Source organism: Tachyglossus aculeatus, assembly GCF_015852505.1.
Source record: "Tachyglossus aculeatus isolate mTacAcu1 chromosome 12 unlocalized genomic scaffold, mTacAcu1.pri SUPER_6_unloc_1, whole genome shotgun sequence".
NCBI lineage: Eukaryota > Metazoa > Chordata > Mammalia > Monotremata > Tachyglossidae > Tachyglossus > Tachyglossus aculeatus.
The window spans coordinates 12,297,092-12,320,018 of NW_024044828.1; the positions used below are offsets into that span (position 1 = coordinate 12,297,092).

Sequence of the window (22,927 nt, forward strand, 5' to 3'; positions counted from 1 at the left end):
TTGTAGAACATTCTCATAAGGCCTATTAGCACATTCGTAGGAAATTTCTGCAGTGCTGTGCTGTGCTGTGACAGATGCAGGCCTGCACCCACACCAAGGGAAACACTGCTGGGTTCGATAGTCAATAATGCCTCTTTTGGGGTGGTCCTCCATGCTCCCTCTCACCCACTCTGGACGAGCTGTACATTTCCGGCTTCCTCCAGCCGGACTCATGACCCTGAAAAACCCAAGTCAACATCTCCCGACACCTTTCTTCAAATCTCTTCCTAATGCAGAGTTTTCCAGTGACCTTAAAAACTTGAACTGGCTACTTGTCTGTCTCCAAGACAAAACACTAACATCCTAGTAAAAAGCGAGAATGGTGAAAATGTTAAAAATCCCTTGACTTCATTCAAGGATCTTCCCCTGTAGGGGAACATTTCCTCCCTCCTCCGTGGGAAAGACTTAAATCTGTTCCCTGAACAATGGGAGACTGCCGTTTCTTGGGAGTGGTGGGAGCTCTCGAGATGGTCAGGCATCCAACTCTGTAGGTGGTCAGTCTCTGAAATTCTCTGAAATTCAGGTCATGCGGTTTAATGGTCCAGCCATTTTAGTTTGTCCACAACTCTTCCATCCCTAACAGGGCAGAAGCCCTGGAGGCTAGTCTGGGCTCTCCCAACTGGCCTGCTGTGTGACCTTGGACAAATCACTTTACCTCTCTGTGCTGCAGTTTCCTTTTCTGTAAAATGGGGAGGAGACAACTGCTCTCCCTAACTCTAAAAGCTCTGGGTGGTACAAAGATCGTGACTGCTCTGATGTTAGATTTACCTCAGAATTCAGTACAGGGCTTTGGCATACAGAAAGCGCTTAAAGGCACTATTATTATTATTTTTAACTTGATTATTTGATGGAGACGCAGGTTTGGGTAGTGAATGGAACCTGGATGTCTATACCCTGCTCTGCCACCACCTGATATGCAAGTTATTTAACCTCCTGCCTGAGACCTGACTTAGGTTTCAGGCCTCGGTTTCTTAAGGGGTAAAATGGGTACAGTATTTGCCAGGTTCCTTATCATCAAAATAATCATGATGGTATTAAGCGCTTCCTATGTGCCAAGCACTGTTCTAAGCGCTAGGGGAGATATAAGGTAATCAGACTGTCCCATGTGGGGCTCACAGTCTTAATCTTCATTTGGCAGATGAGGTAACTGAGGCACAGAGAAGTGAAGTGACTTGCCGGGATTAGAACCGTCATCAGTTGTGTTTATTGAATACTTAACTATGCGCACAGCACTGTACTAACCACTTGGGAGACATGTTCCCTGTCCACAATGTTCCTCTAATGGATGTAGTTTGGGTTAGTGAGAAAAATTTTCAAAGAAACTTTCTGAAGCGTTAAGTTAAACCTTTTGCTTCATCTGAGTTCCTGTTATGGCTCTGATTCTCTTGTGAAATAGCTTCAATTATAAAGGAATTAAGGAAAAGAAAGCCAAGGGGTAAGATGAGAACCATTCAGAACCTGAGCCCATGAACTTGAGCTGAATCCCACTCAAGGCTTCGGAAATTCTAGTGGATGTAAGCCCAGCTGGATGGGAAATGAAAAATAGCAAGTTGGGTTTAAATTTTGGATTGTGAAAAATAAATCAATCATTGCTAGGGGAACACAGAAAGGCTACATCAGAAGGCTTTTGCCTGACAGAGATTTTATTTCAATCCATTTTCTTCTTTTAGATTCACCACTTGATGAAACCCCTTTTCAAAAAAAAAAAAAACAGATTTGAAGTGATTTATGAACTGAAAGACAGGGATGGGGAAAATCAGGAAACAGATGGCATCACTTTTGATTTTACTGATTTAACAACTTAGCACCCTGCTCGACAAAAGTACGTTTTCCAATAGCTTCAGTTTTATTTTCTCCCGAATTATTTCATCTCCTATAAGTGGGCCTTTTAGAAATAAACTTCAACTTTCTAAAAGAAGAGTGAATATAACTCCAAACTTGTTTCCTTTGTTGACACTTTCTTAATTGGTTCACTCTGGAACTACAGTTAACACTCGACAGCATTTTGCTTCCATTCTGGTGGATTTCTCCATCAGTCAGTCAAATCTCCTTATGGGGTATAGCTATGGTCTGGCCCTCTTTTGCAGACAAGGAAATTGAGGCCAAACTAAGATAAAGATTCCTTTTAGACTGTGAGCCCACTGTTGGGTATGGACTGTCTCTATATGTTGCCAATTTGTACTTCCCAAGCGCTTAGTACAGTGCTCTGCACACAGTAAGCGCTCAATAAATATGATTGATGATGATAAATGACTTATCCAAGGACTCGTGGGTAATCCAATACCAAGGGTGGGCTTGGGAGCTAGGTCTTCTCACCTCTGATTCACAGCTCTATCTTTGCCTCCTAAACCACACTGTCCACTTGGAAGCATTAGTTTAGTTTCTTTGCAAGTAAAGACTTAATCCTTTCTTGGTGACTTAATGAAAAATGATAGACCAAGAGCAATTTTATGTGCAGCAGTATTGTTGGTTTAGTAAAAAGGGCAAAGGGTTGGAAGCCAGAAGATCCAAATCCTAGCCTCAGCTTTGCCACTAGCCTGTTAAACAGCCTTGGCCAAGTAATTTTAGCTTTCCATGCCTCAGTTGCCTTATGGTGAATTTGAGAGCTATAGTGAGGAGAAATGATGATGTAATGTGAAAAGCACTCTGAAAAGAATAAAGGGGCTAAACTCGGGGACCACTTTCTCCTACCTGAGGAGGATTATACCAGGCACTGTACTACGCACCGGGGTAGATACAAGTTAATCAGGTTGGACCCAGCCCATGTCCCACGTGGAGCTCACAGTCTTAATCCCCATTTTACTGATGAGGTAACTGAAGCACAGAGAAGTTAAGTGACTTGCCCAAGATTACACAGGAGACAACTAGCAGAGCCCACATTAGAAACCAGGTCCTTTGGACTCCTACGCCCGGGCTCTACCACTGGGCCATGCTGCTTCTCATTAACATTAATGTACTTATAACTTCCCAAAGCAGTAATGAACATACTATACTTACATAGCTTATTAAACACTTTCTCTTGTATGTATCTACTTTTCCTTCCTCCTCCTGACTTTATATAGTTTTAGTGTCTGTCTCCCCCAACATATTGTAAACGCCTTGAAAAGAGGGATCAGGTCTACTTACTCCCCCCAAACTAGTACAGTGCTGTACACCCAATGGGTGATACTGGTTGACTGAAATTCAAGGTATCATTAGAAAAAAAAATGATTATGTTTCTTAAGTTTGATTTTTCCCTCTTGAGTAAGATTTAAGTTCAGGCCCAAGGGACTGACTGAGGTAAGAGAGTCATGAATGATAACACAGTGGGTGATTCTGGTTCTTTCACAACACTTATTCCCCACGGAATTCCACAGAGATGAATTTACACGTCTTCACACTGGGAGAGAATCACGCCCTTTGCAAACTGACAGACAAGCATTTGGCATCCGCATGTATGCAGGAAACTGAGAGGCTCTCCAGAAACAACTGAGCGGAGATGCAGCACCTACAATTAAGCCCTCTGCATTGAGAAATCTGAGAATAATGCCAGCTAATCTACAGAATAGTGTTTGCTTTTCCCTAGCCAGAAAAGATTTAGGACACTGAACTCAAGGCTGGTCATTAAAGATTCAAGAAAGGCACATCTTGGAAAGCCAAAAGCAAATAGGAGAATGGCTTTAAATTAATCATCTACTCAGAAGTGTGGGGAAAAGTAAGTGAAATCACCTTCCGGGGGAGTTCCCATGACCCAGGGAGTGTTAAAAAGACAGTGAGGTGTATGCAAGCATGAACAATCTGTTCTGAAGTTTTGGCGAAAGGGTAGTGCAACACCCTAATGAAAAATGGCAGCCCACTCTGCTCACAGGAGATGATGAGCTTGGCAATAGCCTCAGGACCCAGTGACCTTCTCTGCATAATTCAACTCTGGGAATGGAAGTGCCTGAGGCTTCCTTTAAGGGAAGTCCCTGGTATTGGGCCTATGAGTTGTCTGGATTATTAGGGAAAAACCTAACCCTTGACTAGCAGAGCTTATTTGGTGCTGGCAGCATGAGTCCTAGGCTGAAAAATTTCCCTACATATTTTACGCAGGCCTTTCTGGCTAAAAATAAATGAAATATTAAACACAGTCCTTGGTTCAGAGAACGCTTCCCAAACAACCCCTGTACAGAATACCATCCCAGTATCTGAGTTGTATTTATCTCATTCAGATCTGTTTTTCTCATGATAAAAATGCTAGAGGGGTGTAATATTGTGGAATTCACAAGCACTGCCAACATCTGTGGAAAAGAGAATAATTCAGCAGTATTGCTATCGGTAGGCCAATTTATATAATCAAACAAGTTCACATCAGTGTGTGATAATAATAATAATAATAATAATAATGACATTTATTAAGCACTTACTATGTGCTAAGCACTGTTCTAAGTGCTGGGGAGGTTACAAGGTGATCAGGTTGTCCCACGGGGGGCTCACAGTCTTCATCCCCATTTTACAGATGAGGGAACTGAGGCCCAGAGAAGTTAAGTGACTTGCCCAAAGTCACACAGCTGACAATTGGCCGAGCTGGGATTTGAACCCATGACCTCTGACTCCAAAGCCCGTGCTCTTTCCACTGAGCCACACTGCTTCTCTCATTAAGGTGTGATGTTACCTTAATGATGGCATGCTCGAGTGACTGATCGTAATAGAACTGTGGGGCATAAGCCCATTTACCCAAGTTAAGAGTCTTTCAAAATTATTATTATTATTGTTATGGTATTTGTTAAGCACTTACTATGTGTCAAGCATGGTTCTATGCACTGGGGTAGGTACAAGTTAATCAGGTTGGACACAGCCCTGGTCCCACATGAAGTTCACAGCTCTTATGCATATAGCCGCAATGTATTTATTTATTATTAATGCTTGTCTTCCCTTCTAGACTGTAAACTCCATATGGGCAGGGAACCTATCTACCAACTGTCACTTTATACTCTTCCAAAAGCTTAGTAAAGTGCTCTGCACACCATAAGCACTCTAATAATGCGATCAATTAACAAACAAGTAGGAATGGGAACAAGTATTGAATTCCTGTTTTACAGTTGAGGAAACTGAGGCACAGAGAACATAAGTGACTTGCCCAAGGCCACACAGCAAGAAATTGGCCCAGTGAGGATTAGAACCCAGGTCCTCTGACTCTCAGACCTGTGCTCTTTCCACTAAGCCAAGCTGCTTCTCTTCATCCAAAGAGAAGCCAGAAGATGCCAGAGACCTGTTTTTTTTTTTTTTTGGGGGGGGGGGGGGGGGGGGGGTTGGTGTTTTGAAGAAAGCCAGATGAAACCATTGGCCTTCATTCAAATATAGAAAGGCAGCTCTCTGCGGGAATCACATTACTTTGGCAAAGAGTCCACTGCTGGAATAAGGTGCATCTGCCTTTAATGCCACAAACAGTGGGGTTTTGTTGTTTTCCCTTTTGGAATTGCACCCAGAGAAAGCTTTCTAGCTGTTTCCGTTGACAGGCATCGGGGCATTTGTGTCCTGATGCTCTGCACACGCTGCCTTCGCTGGCTCCACATTAAGTTTGGAGACTAACGTGGAAGGTGACACAGTAAGGACGACCTTTAACTAATCACTCCACCTCAGGTACTTCTCACATGGCTCATTACACAAAGAAATCCGTCCACCCGCAGGGTTTCAATATGGTCGTATTTTGATCTTCTCAAGCCTAAAGACTGCACTTTCACATAAGAGGGACTGTTGGGCAGCTCGATCAAAGATACGCCCTTGCTTAGCTATCAGGGATTATCGAGGGGCTGCTAACTTCGACCTGAGGCAGACCTGGGATCCTGGGTTTCATTAAGGAGGTTGCAATATTTTTATTGGCTGCCTATGATTAAAATGTTAGAGGGCTGTTTTTAATTTGGTTGTCAGGACATAAAATTCATACTGGAAATGCCAGTTCATCCAATTTCTGCTTTATCGTTCTTTCTACTAGCTCAAGCTTCAGCTCACTGTCTACAACTGGCAGCCTGGGACGAGATTCAAGGAGGGTTGACTAAAAAAAGCCAAGCACCCACCCTAACTCGGAGGAGTTCATCCTGCTTCCGGGTTCTAAGAAGGAAGACGTTCTGCGTCCAATGACAAACTTCTCTGCCCTCTCCACTCCCTGGCTGTTCATGCTTATTTCCCAGCACCATCCCCCTCTCCCCGTTTGCCATTCCAGTTCCAAACACCACGGGCCGATGAGGGATCGCAAGCCCGAGAAGCCTCGTGAGGTCAAATGAAACACCTCTTTCTGGACTCACCAGCCATTTGTTGAATGCCGCTGAATGCGCCCAGGTTACTGGAGGAAGTTGCCTGCTGCAGGAGCTGCAAGTAAAAGTCATCGTCATCAGAACAGCATCTGGGAGAGAGCCGGGGTGGGGCTTCGAGGGGCCAACCTATTACCTTCTGAAACTTACTTATATTAATGCCTGTCTCCCCCTATAGACTAAGCTCACTGTGGGCAGGGAATGTATCTGATTATTGTTATCTTGTACCACTCTCCCAAGTGCTTAGTGCAGTGCTCCGCACACAGTAAGCGCTCAATAAATACGACTGACTGATTAAACTGGGTGCACTTGCACATCCCATTATATGTATGGCGCTGCATGCTTGCTTCTGAAGGTCCCCAGAGCTGGTGCTGTAAATCCATATTAATGTCTAATCTCTATTAAGAAACACACAGACACTGGGGAAACTCAATAACATTGCTGCTTTAAAACAATTAATCAATTTACTCTTTTTAACAACCAGGTGTTAAATCTATTGAAACCAACATAGCGTGACTAATTATAACTCTCTGAAGTCTAGTAGTTACCATAACTCATCACTGTCAATCAAGGTCTGCTCCCCTCTTCTTTCCCCTCCGCCCTGCACAGGTTAGGCACCTTCCTCACTTCTGAGCGGCTCATATTAAAGCTCGGAGCTTGCCCAACCTTGCCGAGACTTTTGTTTAGAATTAATCCGTTAGAAGCTGGCATTCCCTAGGCCGGGTGGGCAATGGAAGGAGCAGGGCATATTCTTTGCAAAAGCGCTGGGGAGCCCAGTGATCTTAAGAGCACAATGGATTGTTTGCAAAATGCTTTAGGGAAGAAAACACCAGTGATTTCCAGAGTATCTGCAAATTCTACCCTTCTCTCTGCCAGTGGAGAAGCAGCCTTCCGGCTGTAAGTGAAACATGTGAGAATTGGCTGGGCATGCGTGTGTCTACGTGTGGGCAAAATTGTTCATCGAAGACCTCTGAGGGTTAATAAATTCACTCACAGAAAAATGGCTCACTGCAGGGTCACCTCATCTATAAATAACTATGGTCCGGTGTAAGTGGGAGGTCAACAAAACTGAACAGCAGGTATTTAAAATTCTCTCCAATAAATTTTGCTTCTGGCATTGGAAAAGGCATTCCCCTGGGAATAAAGTCGTTAAAGCCTTTATCAAGAAATATTTTGAAACTGGATGAGATCGTATGGGCACCAATGATTGACAGCGAGACAGTGACATCGAGTGTGATGGGTGGGGCTTGGTCTTGAGACTTCTGAACTGAGGTCTGACGTGCTCAAAGGAAATGGTTTCCATGCTAGTGATGGTGTGCAGGGCCGTTGATTTAAAGAACTAAGCAGAGGATGGGGGCAGAAAAAACTCCTCAAATCTCCAGTAAGCTGCACTTACAGACCCATCACTGAGGCATGTCTTGCTATTACTAAATCCAGAAAAATCTGTGTTTACCCCAACGTACCTCCTCCTCTAACACCTCTTTGGGAGATCAGGGTACCCAAAAAAGAACATAGGCCTATAAAGAGAAAGCTCTATGCAGCTCATATACTGTGCTTCCTCTCCCAGACCCATTTTTCATTGCTTGAGGTAATCATGATGTGATCCAAGATCAGGACAATCGCTAAATTTGGGGAGACCAGAATCAGATCGTGACAGAGCCCTTTAAGGAAATAGAATCTGGACCTCCCTGCAAACACCCAGATGAAAGAAAGTAGGGTGGCACAGGGTGAGAACTAAGACCCAGTGTAACTCTACATCAGGTATATATAGTTTTGTTTATCCCTGGCTTTCAGAGTCATTTTAGAGATGGGAGTGCCATATATCAAATCAGTTCCATTTTGTGCTAAATTTAAATTTGGGCCAGTACTTAGAAGACACTATATTGGATCATTGTTTGAGACACAAGATACAGTTCTCCTAAGTCACATGGGCTGCACTCTGGCAAAACCCCACACTGAGGTAGCTCACCCCTTTAGAACACGCCCACCAACCATTCTTTCTGGAGGTAGTGGATGCCAATGTCTACCAGCTGTGGGAAGAATGTTCCTTATTTCTACGGTCACATCCCAGCTAGAGAATGGAGTGATAACGTCTGTTCTGGCAGAAGCGGTTGAGCACCCCCTCTCCCGCCGCCACCACAGAGAGCCATCTTTAAGGAAACCGTATGCTCTCAGCGGAGTCACTGGGAAACGCCAGCCTATTAAGTCATCGTGGGCATCTCCAGTCCCTCCTCCGTGGAGCCTGGACGAGTTTCTGAAGCACTTACCGCCAGGTACTGTGGGGTGAGTCCCCCCAAGCCTGTCAGGTTGCCCCAGGTGGCAGTGTTCAGCTGTTGCATCTGTTGGGCAAGCTGCTGCTGGAGACGCCGCTGCTCCTTGTCCTTCTGGGTGTCGGCAAACTTCACCACGATCGGTGAAGAGCAGCCCTGTGATCAGACACAGTGGAAAACATGGAAATGACGTTACGTGACGGGTTTTTTCAAATGATATTTGTTAAGTGGTTACTAAGTACCATGCACTGATTAGATACAACATAATCAGCTTGGACACAGTCCCTGTCCCACATGGGGCGCACAATCTAAGTAGGAGGGAGTAGGATTTAATCCCCATTTTTCAGAGGTGGGAACTAAGGCACAGAGACGTTGTGACTTGTCCAAGGTCACACAGCAGATAAGTGACAGAGTCGGACTTACAACTCAGGTCCTCTGACTCCTAGGCCACTAGACCATGCTGCTTCCCTGTTAGGATTCTTTTGCTGTTTTAACAGAACCCTTCTGAATTAGTAGAGGGGTTTGCAGGGTGGGGAACATCTGATCCCACCAAAATGTGAGTGCTGCCATGCTGAGACCATGCTCAGGAGGATGCCCCTGTAGAGAAGTCATTGACTTCCTCATCTCTTTTACTAAAGTATTTCTCCATCAATCTTACTTTGTCTCCAACTTTCCCAGTGCTCCCCTAGGGCTGTAGCCCAGACCATAGCCCACATGTCTTAAGAACTGACCTGTCTTTAGTTCTATCTGCTTTCACAAAATGGTCACGGACCATTCACAGGTGGGTCTGAGAGATGGCAGTGGATGGGGAAGCTAGGCAGGGGCTGAATATATGCCTTTCATATTTATCGGGTTTATCCTTTCCTTATCCAGTGAGCAGATTTAAACCTTTGAACTTTGGAATGTCTTACTGATTTCACTGAGGCAGTAAGGTGTCAGTTTCATTTTAGGAAAAAAATGTGGGAATGGTGTAGTTAGGAAATAGAGGCAGGTGAATTCACTGCTCGTGGCACCTTGTTGTTACAGAGATGTCTCCTCTTACTCTCTTGTGCTCACTCACAGTCTGCATCCGCCCAAAATAAGACCACACCCAGTGCTGTGGAACAACCTTAGTCCTGTGCTGTGGTGGCAGTCTAAGGCTCAGTGTTACCACCTGGTCCGTTTAGACTCACTTGGGAAGACCAGGGCAATGGCAAAGTGGCTCATATATGATGGCCTCCCATCCAAACGAACCCTTGAATGCTACCAACTAAGAAACAGTTCTATGGAGAGGCAGATTTCATTCCTCTCTTCTGAAAGTTCACTGTCATATCTCATTGGAATGAAAAGGAAATGAAAGGAGCAGATTCCTCTCGTGCTATTGCTGAAACTCAGCATCAAAACAGATACGTGTCCCCTCGCCAATTTTCCATTAGGAATAAAATGAGGTTTCTTCTCCCTTTGGGACCTGTTTGAATTTGTACCCCAAAATGAACAGCGAAATTAGGTCCTTTTCCAGATCAACTTTGGGGGTTGGAAGAAACTGATTTAATACTTCGAATCATAACTGTACACATACAGGGCTCTCAAGACTGTTCCAAAGGGAACTGGGATAGATTTGAAGGGAAAACAAAAAAAAAATGAAGTGGCTTGGTTACTGCTTATTTCCCAACCAATCATCTTTCAGTTTGGGTAGTCAGCATCCCAGTTAAGAATGCTAAATATCAGTAAATTACATAAAAACAATATCTCCACCATTTATGAATCTATAATTCATTTTTCTTCATCTGCACCTTATTTCACTACTTCATCATTTTCCAGAGAGCCAAACATTCCAAAGATGGAAATTATATAGCAAAGTGGTTTTGTATGAGAAAAGGGTTGTTATTGCTGCATCAAATTTGTTCCATAACAAATTATAGTGACTCTTTCCAATGCTGTATTTGTTCTTTCCCCTTTCTTAAATAGCAAAATGTGACAGAAAAGCAGAATATACCAGTGATTAGGGCTTTAAAAATGACTTGCTTAAATCAGAAGAAAGAAAGAGAGGGGCCAAGGGAAGGAAAAGGGAGGGAGACAGGGGATGAGGAGGAAGAGAGAGAGAGAAAGCAGACTGCAAAAAGGAATATGGAAATTCATTATTTTCAAGAGAACCTTATTCTTCTGAACATTAATATTCTCATCATTTGAGTTCTGAGATCACTTTGAAAATACATCTTAGTCAATGATGTGTGCCAAAGAATGGAAAGTAATGAAATCAGGAAAAATAACTTCAGTTGTCCAATTGAAACTTGATTGCCTAATACATAATCTTCCATTTTAAAAGTCAAATTTTGAATTAAACACAAAATCAAGGTGCCCTGGGGCTCCACTGCTTCAGGCCGAGTATCCAGAATTAATATAAACTATCAAAATTCAACTTTTGACAACAATAACATGGATATTAATAACAAAGGACCAGGAATTGCTTTTGAATGTAGATCTAAACAAGTGGGGTTTTTTTTCTTCCTTTTGGTTTCTGGCACACACTTTCTAGTTGGGTTTCCAAGTCTATTTCTTCCTTAGTATTTCTGCTGCTGCTTCTTCCCACCCTCCTCTGCAAAACTGATCCCCTTCTCTTTAGAGTGAGCAGGAAGATAGTGCTGCAACTGGTATTTCCCTTTGCAATATTCTGCTAACTAGAGAAAAGGGTGCGTTAAAACCACTGGGGGTTTCCATTTCCCCATTTCCTCAAGTAAGCACGGCATTAATAAAACCATCAGGGCCGGGTCTCTCGGTCCTGAACTCACCAATCACTTTGAAGCAGCATTTCCTCTTTTCTCACTCCCTTCTGTGACACCCTGACTTTCTCCCTTTATTCACCCCGCCTCCCACCCAAGCCCCAAAGCACTTACGCCCATATCCATAAGGTATTTACTTATTTATTTACATTAATATCTGTCTCCCCCTCTAGCCTGTATGCTTATTGTGGGCAGAGAATGTGTCTTATATTATGTCGTACCCTTCTAAGCACTTAGTACAGTGCTCTGCACACAGTAAGTGCTCAATAAATATGACTCACTGACTAATTGCTATTTCTACCTTAATAAGGGAGTTGCATCGATTAAAAAAAAATCTCCAAAGCCAGGGCAGTTTGAGGAAGGACCATTATCTTACCCTATCCCAAAGGAAAATACACACACACACACACACACACACACACACACACACACACACACAGATAAGAAGGCTATACATGTAGAAACACTCTTAGCAACAAAACTTTTTTTTAAGTTAGAAATTAAGGTTAGCGGGAAATCGGAACAGCCCAAATTAGTTAGATGTCCAAGCCAAGAAAGAGAGGAATGGAAATGCTGTTCTGCTTTGAGAATGTAACATACTATTGTAGTGTTAGGTGCTAGGCAATTTCAGAGTCCTAAGTATTTTCAAACCTGCTAATTATTTCCTATCACGAACTAAACAACCCTGTTGATTTTCAACTAAAATGGGCATCAGGGAGGGAGGAGAGGGTGTCTTTAAAAAAAATGCATTGCACTGGAAGGAAAACACATCGATTATACAACATATGGCAGGAATTTCAACCAGAGTCAAACAGTGTGTTTGGAAAAGACAACAACAGCTTTTGCAATGCCGATACCATTACTCATAAAAGCAGACAATTAGTGACATTGTCATGCACGCTCCTTTCCCTTTTTTCCACCCGCCCTGTTTGCTCAGTTTACAAAGCTGCAAACAAAACACGAAACAATGATTTCTGGACTTCCCCAGCATGCTTTGGGAGGCTCAGCATTGCAAAAAACTCAGATTAATAAAATAATTCCTGAGCATTTAAAGACAATTGGAAAAGGCGTTCATTTTGGAAAGTGTAAATACACAACTGCACATAACATCACAATGCCACCTCCAAAAAGATCATCAATACACAGAGATACAGTATACATAGTACAGTAGAACATGCACTCTCAAATGATTCTTTTTGACAATCCAGAATAAGTAAAGGCATATCACTCTGGGGATGCTTTTTGTGCAAAATTCTGAAAGGCCATGACCCACATCACAGACGAAAAGTGCCTGGACCTAAGTCCATATTTGGCTGGATGCAATCCACTCCAGTAAATTTATCTTCCCCTATAGCCATCACTTTTCATTAGGGGAGCAAATTCGAGTCTCTGCACCCTGCAGACTGCATGGACCCTCATAAAGGTGGGGTCAGAAACGGAAGCCTGCCCGTGATGGCCTCGTCCATCTCCTTCCTGGCACTGTAGCAAATCCAACTGCTCACTGGGATCTGATAATTAGTCGGGCTACCCGGTGTCGAAAAACATTAGCTCTGAAAAGCAAAACCGTTTGCCCTCGTAACTGTGCTCGACAGGTTCAACATCACTTGACCCTTTTCAAAGTGGATGAAGCATAGGCACTGCCCAGACCGACCAGGGCACGAAGACTGAGTTGTGTGATTAGGGCAGTGAGGCCACAAGGGTTTGCATTCTCATGCAATGCAAACTCCTAGAGGACAAAGTCGGTTCTTGAATCCCACAGGTTATGGGTGTGGCACTTCCCTGTGGACGGTGAGTGGGCATTCTCTTTTTACATTTCCTACTTGTGCCAGTGGACTCAGGGTCTCCGGAGTGATTATGGGGGTGCGGGTGGAGTGGAAGCCTCAAACTAAATTTTGGAGGGAGTTTATGGAAGTTGAAATCTGTGATTGTCATGCGAACGATCCATACTGGAGATAATTGCTTTACCGTTCCCGATCATTTGCACAAAGAAAACAAAGAAAGGGCAGATGATACAATACCTCCATGGTCTGAGACTGATGCATGGCTTTGATTGCATTCTGTGCCATTGCCCTTGTAGAAAATGTGACAAACGCACAGCCTGTGGGAACAAGGGACAGGGAGCAGGAAAGACAAAAAACAACAAGACAAAAGGGTTGGACGCTTGTTAAACCAACACAGTCTACGAGAACTGCCACAAGACGACACTGTTCTCAGTAGTACATAAAAATAAACATCTTCTCTATTGTACTTTATTTTACACACAGTGCTGACTTGCTAATCTGACCAGAGATGAACGACATCTTAATTTTTCTGAAATGGGGGAGATGGGTTCTATTTAGCCACTGAAAGACAGGCAAGGCTTGGTTTGCATTTTCTGAGGCAAAGAAACATTGAGCGTCTACATTTTCTTCTTTTGCAAATAATCTTTTTACTCAAGGCATCCACACACCAGGGCTTTGTAGTTCAAAGTTTATTGTTGCCAATAAGCAACAGCAAGTAAAATGCTTAAGCCACAGGCAAATTAGCCAACAAATTTTAATGAGCTCAAAATGCTAAGGGTAAATTTTTCTGTCAGAATTTGAATAGGAAAAATTATGGATGGATGTGAAATTATGACGTTCAAATGCGAACAGAAAAAGGTATGTAAAATGTTTAGTAACTACCTGCTGCTCGTCGAAAAAAAAACCAAAACATAAAGCCTGCAATACTACTCAAGTAGATTCGACAGGGAATACAATTTGAACTGTTAAAAATCGTACTTTTTTTTCCCCCAGGAAAATCATCATGACTGTAGCTGTTGGGATTCTTTGAAAGGCATTTAGAGCTTTGACCTAAGGTACAGGCTACCACTCTGTGTGTTGTTTAGAACCTCTCTCATGCAAATCAACCACCTATCATTTCTGTTCCTCTGTGCCAAAAACCTGACTGCAGTCTTAGTGGCCCGAGCTGCTCTTCTTCTTATTGCTACTCGTAGCAGCACTGACCACCAGGCAGGTCAACTTTCATCCTGAACAGCTCATTGCTCTTTTAACTACTAAAAACACTGATTTCTGAAATTTACATTTTATTCATCATGCACCCTTGGGCTTCTTGGAGAAAAAGACTGTGAAATTAATGCAGATTCAGGCTGATTTTCTAATAATACCATGGCACACTAAAAGCTTAGCTAAAGCAACACAGACTTATTTCACTTATGATCTCTAATGACTTTAAGAGCGCATTGATTTTCAGCTTCTTTAAAACTGGCACAGTTTGAACTTAGGTATCAGAGAATAATTTAGTGTTCCACTCAATTTACTCAAAACATTATTATTATTACTACTTAGATTTCCAAATGAAGCAGATCTAAACACTGCGAGGTTGAAGCGTACTGTCATTTCAGCGCTAATCCATGAAAGCTAAATTTTGGCATCAAAAATACGATATTGTTGCCTCTGTGGCCAATGAGGGGAAATAAAGCAACAGCATTTGCTTTATGTAACTCAATTTGTGATGCGTAAAACATCTTTCCCATTTTTGCTCTGTACCTGGTAAGATTATCAAGTCAAGACTGCATTAACATTTTCATCCAACAACAGTAAGAGAACACAGGGCCTACCCATTACCCACAAGCACAACATCTACTCATGAAAATAGTCAATGCATTTTTGAGGCATGCAGTAATTTTTAACTGACAAAAAGACTCTGATTTGAGGAAACGTCATCTCATAGCCATTTTGGGTGAAGTTACCCTTACATGGCTTGAATTAAGGCTGGCTCCCAGATCTTTTCCCATCAGTGTGGGATTGCTTCTTATTTTTCACAGACATCAGAGGGGTGGATGGATTTTATTCGCTATATATGCTACAGGTTGCTGTATTAGCTGCAGCTCATGTTACCCAGATTCATTTTCATTAATAAAAGTAATTTAATAGCTCTCTATAAGGCATTGTAGACAATATGTGTAATAGAGTGGGAAATAAGCGACAGTACCTCTGCTAGATTCCATATTGACGCTGTGCACTAAAATTAAAGAGGCCCAAATTTACCATCAGTCTCAAAGTAATCTCTTTTAAAACATTATGCTTATTACTAATATTATTAACAGAGGAAATAACACTGAGGGGCTTTTATTCTTCAATTTTTTATCTCATGACTTCAAGAGAGGGAAAGAGAACAATTTTATGGAGGCATATTGGAATCCATACAATGGTTTGAGTAATACTTCTTTTAATTGTCAAGAAAATTGTTTTGTTCACTTCATTTGCTCTTATTATCCATGAGCATCACAATACTGACAATTACCAAGTGGAGGTTAGGAATGCATAAAAGGCATGTAAAGTGACAACAAAAATCAATAAGGCACAGTTTATGCATTTCCCACAATTTCAGCCCAGCAAAACAGTTAGAAATAACTCACTGAGAAAGTGCAATTTGCGAAGAAAAGTGTTAGCCACAAAGCAACCTAGTCACATCTCTATGAACCTAATCTCTCCCATTCCCCCTTCAGAGCCAAGTACCATCAGAAGCTCAGCAGATAGCAGGTGTTTTCTAACTTCATATCCTACACACTTACAAAAAGGATCTGACAAGATGGATGGTTTTAACTCTCTCTCTTTTTTCCCTTCTGGATGTAGTGAGATTTGTGAGAAGCTGTTTTTCCCTGGCACTGTACAGTTAGCTCTGTGCTGAATTCCTTAGGAGGGAAAATTATCGTGTCATTTATGAAGAGGGAGCTCACTTCGAACAATTTCACAGTCTATGCCACTCCCCGGATGAAGTTAGTAACTCCAGAACCAAATGTTTCTTGGTTCCTTGGATCATTAACCTCTGTTAATTCCTCACTCACAGGAGGTGACCCTACTCAGATGGGCTAGCTGAAAAACCACAACAAACCAGCTGGAGAGTTTCAGGATCAGCAACAAGACTAGGAGATTTTCCTATGAGATTAGAGGTTTCAAAAGGTCCTGGTTTTTCTGGCAGCAGACTTCCCAGAGGAGTGAGGAAGACCTTTTCCTCTAGTCAAATACAGCACTTCCAGAGGGCAAAGCCAGCCAGCTCTGTAGGTAGAATAGATCATGGCTAGATGGACCAATGCTTCAGATTTTCTAGGGCAAAACCGTGGTTCTTGGATTTCCAAGCTTGCTGCCTCAGCAGTGCCTTGGCTGTTGTGAGATTCTAAACAGCAACTAGGTCAGAAAAAATACAGGGACCAGAATAACCAAAGAGTAACTTTCGGTGGCCAAGACAACACAGTAACGATGGCCTTTAAATATCCAAACACCTAATAGCAAACATTCCACATAAAAATGTGGTAACCTATAATTTACCTTGCAATTATTTATCATCTCGATTTTCAAAATGTGAGGAGGGGAACACTAACAGAAATGAGTCGGGGTGAATTTTGCGCATTTCGGAGAGATTGCCTTCTCACTTGTTGGAACAGATAAAGGATTGACTGGGGCAAGTTTTCTCCCAGTAATTTCCTTTTACAAGAAGATCTGAGGAAAGCCAGTAGCCCTGTCACAGAGAAGATTTTGGAACACATCTATCACTCTTGTCATTTCAATCGAAGGGGGAGCTTGACTCAGGTGTTCTGCCTTTTCTCTTAGCGGCAAGAGAATTTTGAAACTCCCTGATGACTTCTTGCTGCTACCTCTCCAATACTACTATTCCTTTGCAGCTACTCTTGTAAAAGAGGAGGAGCATGTCAGCTTTCAATGGAAAAACCACCATTTAAAATTCATTCATTCTATCATATTTATTGGGCACTTACTGTGTGTAAATAACTAGTTCATCTAGTTATCATTACTGTTTAAAAGCTTCTGCTCCCTAAAGGTGAGATTTGAGTTTGGCTGATGCCTCAAATGAGATAGCACCGGTGGGTGGTTTACCTAAAATGGGATCTAGTGTCTCCCCAGAACAGCAGCATTTCAGTGGTAAAATAAGTTTAACTCAAATTAGGACTGTGAAGACCCTTCATTACCTGGGTGCTGGCTCCTGGTTCTCCTTCTATCTCTCAGGACACTTAACAGTGTTTTAGATCTGGTGAGCTTATTGTTGGCAGGAATGTGTCTATTTGTTGTTATATTGTACTCTCCCAAACACTTAGTATACTGCTTTGCACCCAGTAAGTGCTCAATAAATGTGACTGACTGAATGAATGGTGAAAAGTGTGGAAGGGGCTGAAATGGAGAGGCTGCAGCCAGGAAAGAGGCCCTGCCTCTCCATCTTGCTGAAGGCCACATTCCAGAGTGTGGGCTGGAAGGACACTCTCATCGGTGCATTGGGGAACTGGAGGATGAGCCCAGCTGGTGTTCTCTGGGGAGCACAGTTTATTTTTTAAAAAAGGACTCTGACTCAATGTCTAAAGTGAAGAAAAAAAAAATCTCTGAAATTGGCAGATCTCCTTGAAAACGCTTCTGGAATCTAGAAAAATCTGCAAAAGATTGTGGGCTGCTAACATTGGTGCCAGGGCACTGAGGCAGACCCCCGAACAAGTGTTTTCTCCCACCACAGGACCGACCAATTAAGAAAATGAGAGTCATCCTTCAATTTGAACACATCACAGCTAACAGTGAGACTGCGTCCATGAGTGTGAGTGTATGAGAGATAATCCCTTGCAAACTATGCCTATAAAAAGGATATTTGCCTAAAACACCACCTCAGAGGATTTGGGGACAACAGATATTTTGTCCAGGTTCAAAACTTACATGACAGGGGCCGGCTCAGAGCTAGAGACGACTGTGTTTACAATGACTGACCTGTAAACTCGTTGAGGGCAGGGACTATGTCCGTTCTTCAACATGGAACTGAAGTGCTGCTGGCATTAGGACATTTGTGCCCTCAGATGAGCTTCAGTAGATTAGCTGAGCTAGAAGCCAGTCCTGGAATCACTTGACGGGACAGGGAATATCCCCACTGCTTTCAAACATGTTCATGTCTCTTCTATCCTAAAAAAAACCCTCCCCTGGCCCCATGGCTCCCTCCAGTTATTGCCCCATCTGCCTCCTACCATTCCTCTCCAAACTACTTGAGTGAATTTTCTACACCGTCTCAAGTTCCTCTCCTCCAATTCTCTTTTGGACTCCCCTCCAGCCTGGCTTCCACCCCATTCACGCCACAGAAACTGCCCTCTCAAAGGTCATAACTGATCTTCTTTCCAAATCCAATAGCCTCTACTCCATCCTAACACTCCTCAACCTATCAGCTGTCTTCGACACTGCCAACCGCCCACTTCTCCTGAAAACATTATCCAACCTCAGCTTCACTGACACAGTCCTCTCCTAGTTCTCCTCCTATCTCTATGGCCACTCATTCTCAGTCAATTTTGCTGGCTCCTCCTCTGCTTCCTACCCCATAAATGTGGGGGTCCCTCAAGGTTCAGTTCTGGGTCCCCTTCTATTCTCCATCTACACCCACTCACTTGGAGAACTCATTTGCTCCCATGGCTTCAACTAACACCTTTATGCAGATGATTCCCAAATCTATATCTCTAGCCCTGATCTCTCTCCCTTTCTGCAGTCTCACATTTCCTCCTGCCTTCAGCACAACTCTACTTTGCTGTCCTGCTGAGAACTCAAACTTAACATGTCCTAAACAGAACTCCTTATCTTCCCACCCAAGTTCTATTTTCCCTCTGATTTTCCCATCACTGTAGACAGCACCATCATCCTTCCTGCCTCACAAGTCCATACCCTTGGTGTTATCCTTGACTTATCCTTCTCATTCAACCCACATATCCAGTCTATCACTAAATCCTGTCAGTTCATTCAACATTTACAACATCGCTAAAATCCACCCTTTCCTCTCCATCCGAACTGCTTACATTTATCCAAGCACTTATCCTTTCCCGCCTTGATTATTGTACTATAACAGCCTCACTGCAGATCTCCCTGCCTCCTGTCTCTCCCCACTTCAATCCATACTTCACTCCCTTGCTCAGACCATTTTTCTACAAAAACTTTCAGTCTATATTTTCCCAGTCCTCAAAAACCACCAGTGGTTGTCCATCCAGCTCTGCATCAAACAGAAACTCCTTACCGTCGGCTTAGAAGCACTCAATCACCTTGTCCCCTCCTGCCTCACCTTGGTGCTCTCCAACTACAACCCAGCCTGTATACTTCTCTCCTCTAACACCAACCTACTTACTATACCGTGATCTTGCCGATTTTGTGGCTGACCTCTCAATCACATGCTGCCTCTGGCCTGGAAGACTCTTCCTCTTCATATCTGACAGGCAGTATGAAGGCTTTCTCTCTCCCCCTTCAAAGCCTTATTGTCGGCACATCTCCTCCAAGATGCCTTCCCTGACTTCCTTGACTTTCATTTCCTCTTCTCCCACTCCCTTCTGCATCACCCTAATTTGCTCCTTTTATTCACTCCTCCCTCAGCCCCGGAGTACTAATGTACATATCCAAAATGTATCTATTTATATTAATGTCTGTCTATTCCTCTAGACTGTGAGCTCACTGTGTGCAAGAAATGTGCCTACAAACTCTGTAATATTGTACAATGCCCTGCACACAGTCAAGCTTAGTAGTCTACTCAGCTCATCTTGAGCTTCTCTGAGCCCACTAAATGTACTCTATTTTGACTTTTGAGGACACAGAAAGTGGGCATGACTGTCCCTCGCTGGCCTGCTGACCTAGAGGAGTAATGAGAACTATTTTTCAGGGCGGCAGGAGCAGATGTGAAAGTCAGAAACACATTAACTTTTTCCTCCTGCTACAGTCCTGATGTTGAGCAAGAGAGTGAGAGAAAGAGGGAGAGAGAGAAAGGAAGACAGTGAAAGAATGAAAGAGCGAGAGAGCAAGACAGACCCCCAACCTCCAGCCAAGATAGTGGTTTGAAAATTTTGTATCGCTTATTCCTTGTTTGCTCAATCAACCAATGGTACTTACTGAGAGCTTACTGTGTGCAGAGCAGTGTATTAACTGCTTGGGAGAGTATGATACAATAAGAGTTGGTAGGAATGCTCCCTACTCTCAGTGAGCTTTCAATCTAGTGAGTCAAACTTGTGAGGTGGGTTTCAGACCTGAGTTTGCTTTATTTTTCTCTCCTTTCTCACATTTTTTACAGTTGAGCCTGCAGAAGGGGCCTGGAACAGCAATGCCAAGAGCCCTTTATCTGCAATGCTGCTAATGGGCTATGCTTTATTAAAATTTGATTGAAAAGTGCAATTCCTTAATAGGAGAAAAATAGGGGCACAAAAGAGAATTGTTCCTTTAACAACCATGCTTATTCAGGAGCTGTCCCTTGCAACCACGAGTCCCTGGGTTCCACTAATTGAAAAACCTACCACTGTCTGTCTTTATATTTCAGAACAAATGACTATAAATGAGAATTTTTTTTTTGCTACTGGGAATTCTCATCAGTTCAGCAGAAATTACTTTTCCCTTAAAAAAGAAAAGAAGGGGAGGAAAAAGCATTTTAGGCTTCATATGGGCCTGGTGTTTGCATGAGTATCAGTGAGGGTGCTTCCTCCTCTCGGATATAGAGAGGCAGTATAAACCTGGGCTATATTAAATAGCAGTGCTGATGAATTAACACAATGGCTGCTCCAATTAGCTGAGTAGTGATCTCTCTATGAGAGATCTCTCATACCTTGGGTCCAAACTCACCTGACAAGAAAACAAGTTCTGCCCTCTTTGGCCTAGGCCCTCAAAGTAAGAGACCAACATAATAGTAATAATAATAATTATGGTACTTGTTAAGCACTTACCATGTGCCTAGCACTGTTCTAAGTGCTGGGGTATATTCAAGTTAGGCAGGTTGGACAGACTCCCTGTCTCACATAGGGCTCACACTCTAAATCCCCATTTTACCAAAGAGGTAACTGCGGCCCAGAGAAGTGAAGTGACATACAGCAGACATGCAGCGAAGCTGGGAACAGAACCCATGATCTTCTAACTCATAGGTTTGTGCTCTATCCACTAAGCCACGCTGCTACTCGTTGCCATTTTATGCCAGACTCCAGTTTATTTATTAACGTCTACTGGACTGAAGGGGAAAGTGAGGCCCTCTGAAATGGACATACACTGGCTCTGTCAATCACAGAACAGAGACAGGATTCATATGTACAGACTATAGTTTCCTCAAACTAATAATAAAACATATCACAATATCTTTGGCTTACCTTTTTTTCTAAAGTGGTTTCAATATCCTCATAAATTCCCTATGAGAGAAGGATGGGCAAGCTACTTGTAGGCAGGGACCATCTGATTTGTTTCTGCTGCACTTTCTCAAGCTCCCTAGGTGCTCAATAAATAACTTAATGGGAAAATTGAGGCACAGGGAGGTTAAATAACTTGCCTAAAACCATACAGCTTGTCAGCAGAAGAGACACTTTGCTTCCAGCTGACAATTGGTCTCCCTCTTTATGCAGCCTCGCTGACTCCTGCCACTGTCTTTGAGGTTACACAACTCATTCTTGAGACAGAAGTAAAGGACATAAAACCAATGGAGATAAGTGTATCTCTTTATCCAACCAGAATTAGTTTGGCCTAGTGGATACACCATGGGCCTGGGAGACAGAAGACCAGAATTCTAAAGCAAGCTCCACCACTTATCTGCTGTGTGACCATGGGCAAGTCACTTCACTTCTCTATGCCTCAGTGACTCTGTGTCTCATCTGTAAAGTGGTGATTAAAACTGTGAGTCTGATGTGTGACATGGAATGTGTCCATCCTGGTTAACTTGTCATTTCCCCAGTGCTTAGTGCAGTGCCTGGCACCAGCAAGTGCTTAATAAATACCATAATGGAATTGTCCACTTCCTCCCTCCCTTAGCTATTTCAGATTGTGAGCATGCTGTGCAAGAAGTATGCCTGACTCTACGTTCTGCACACCTCTGAGGATAATGTTGACTCTCAGTGAAAGAAAAAAAACTGAATCTCAAAATTGTAAGAAAATGCATAAACTGTGATTTTTTTATACAAAATTTTTATCACCTTTAAAAAGAAATTGGAATCCCAAATTTTGACCATTCCACAACTTTTCCATTTTCTCCTGAATACTTCCTCCATTTAGGTGGGCAGGAGTTGAGGCAAGGAGTGGGAGAAGGGATGGGAGAAGTACTTTTGTTCTCTATGCTTTCAGTTCTGGATACCTTTACCTTCATGGGATAAGACAGACTTGAGGGTTTTTGGAGTATTGGCGTAGTTCTGGTTTCATCCAGTTCAACTAGGCCGTAAGGGTGGAGAGCAGCCCTGACCCCCTACAAAAGGCATTATGGGAGAGTTAGATGTGTAATATACATCCTTATTCAAAGGAGCGAACCAACGAGAATCCAAATGAGCACTTGGAGTTCTAAATTAATAGTGGATTAGAGAATGAAATCTTCTTTGAATGGTAAATAGACCCTTATATAACTGTGTTTAAATTACATACCATAAATTATTTATATTAACATCTGTCTCCCCCTCTAGACTGTAAATGGGCAGGGAATGTGTCTGCTAATTCTGTTGTACTCTCCTCAAGTGTTTAGAACAGGTCTCTGCACATAGTATGAGCTCAATAAATACCACTGATTGATTATTCTGCCAAGTGCTTAGCACAATGCTCTGAACAAACTAAGCACATAATAAATATAATTGATTGATTGATGGCTT

At 42.8% G+C, this 22,927-nt stretch overlaps 1 protein-coding gene across 16 annotated transcripts in view; it reads right to left on the minus strand.

The window, feature by feature from the left end:
* Positions 1–22,927, minus strand: part of CELF2 (CUGBP Elav-like family member 2) — a 452,584-nt gene that overhangs the window by 36,119 nt on the left and 393,538 nt on the right. For 11 of the 16 annotated variants that reach the window (XM_038740993.1, XM_038741000.1, XM_038740992.1 and 8 more), the window contains 4 exons: positions 15,310–15,339; positions 13,356–13,435; positions 8,576–8,734; positions 6,303–6,366 (listed from right to left, as the gene is read on the minus strand). In XM_038740993.1, coding sequence (XP_038596921.1) covers positions 6,303–6,366; positions 8,576–8,734; positions 13,356–13,435; positions 15,310–15,339 — 333 coding nt within the window. The remainder of the gene's footprint in view (positions 1–6,302; positions 6,367–8,575; positions 8,735–13,355; positions 13,436–15,309; positions 15,340–22,927) is intronic. The other 5 variants (XM_038740994.1, XM_038740996.1, XM_038740997.1 and 2 more) reach the window with 1 other exon arrangement.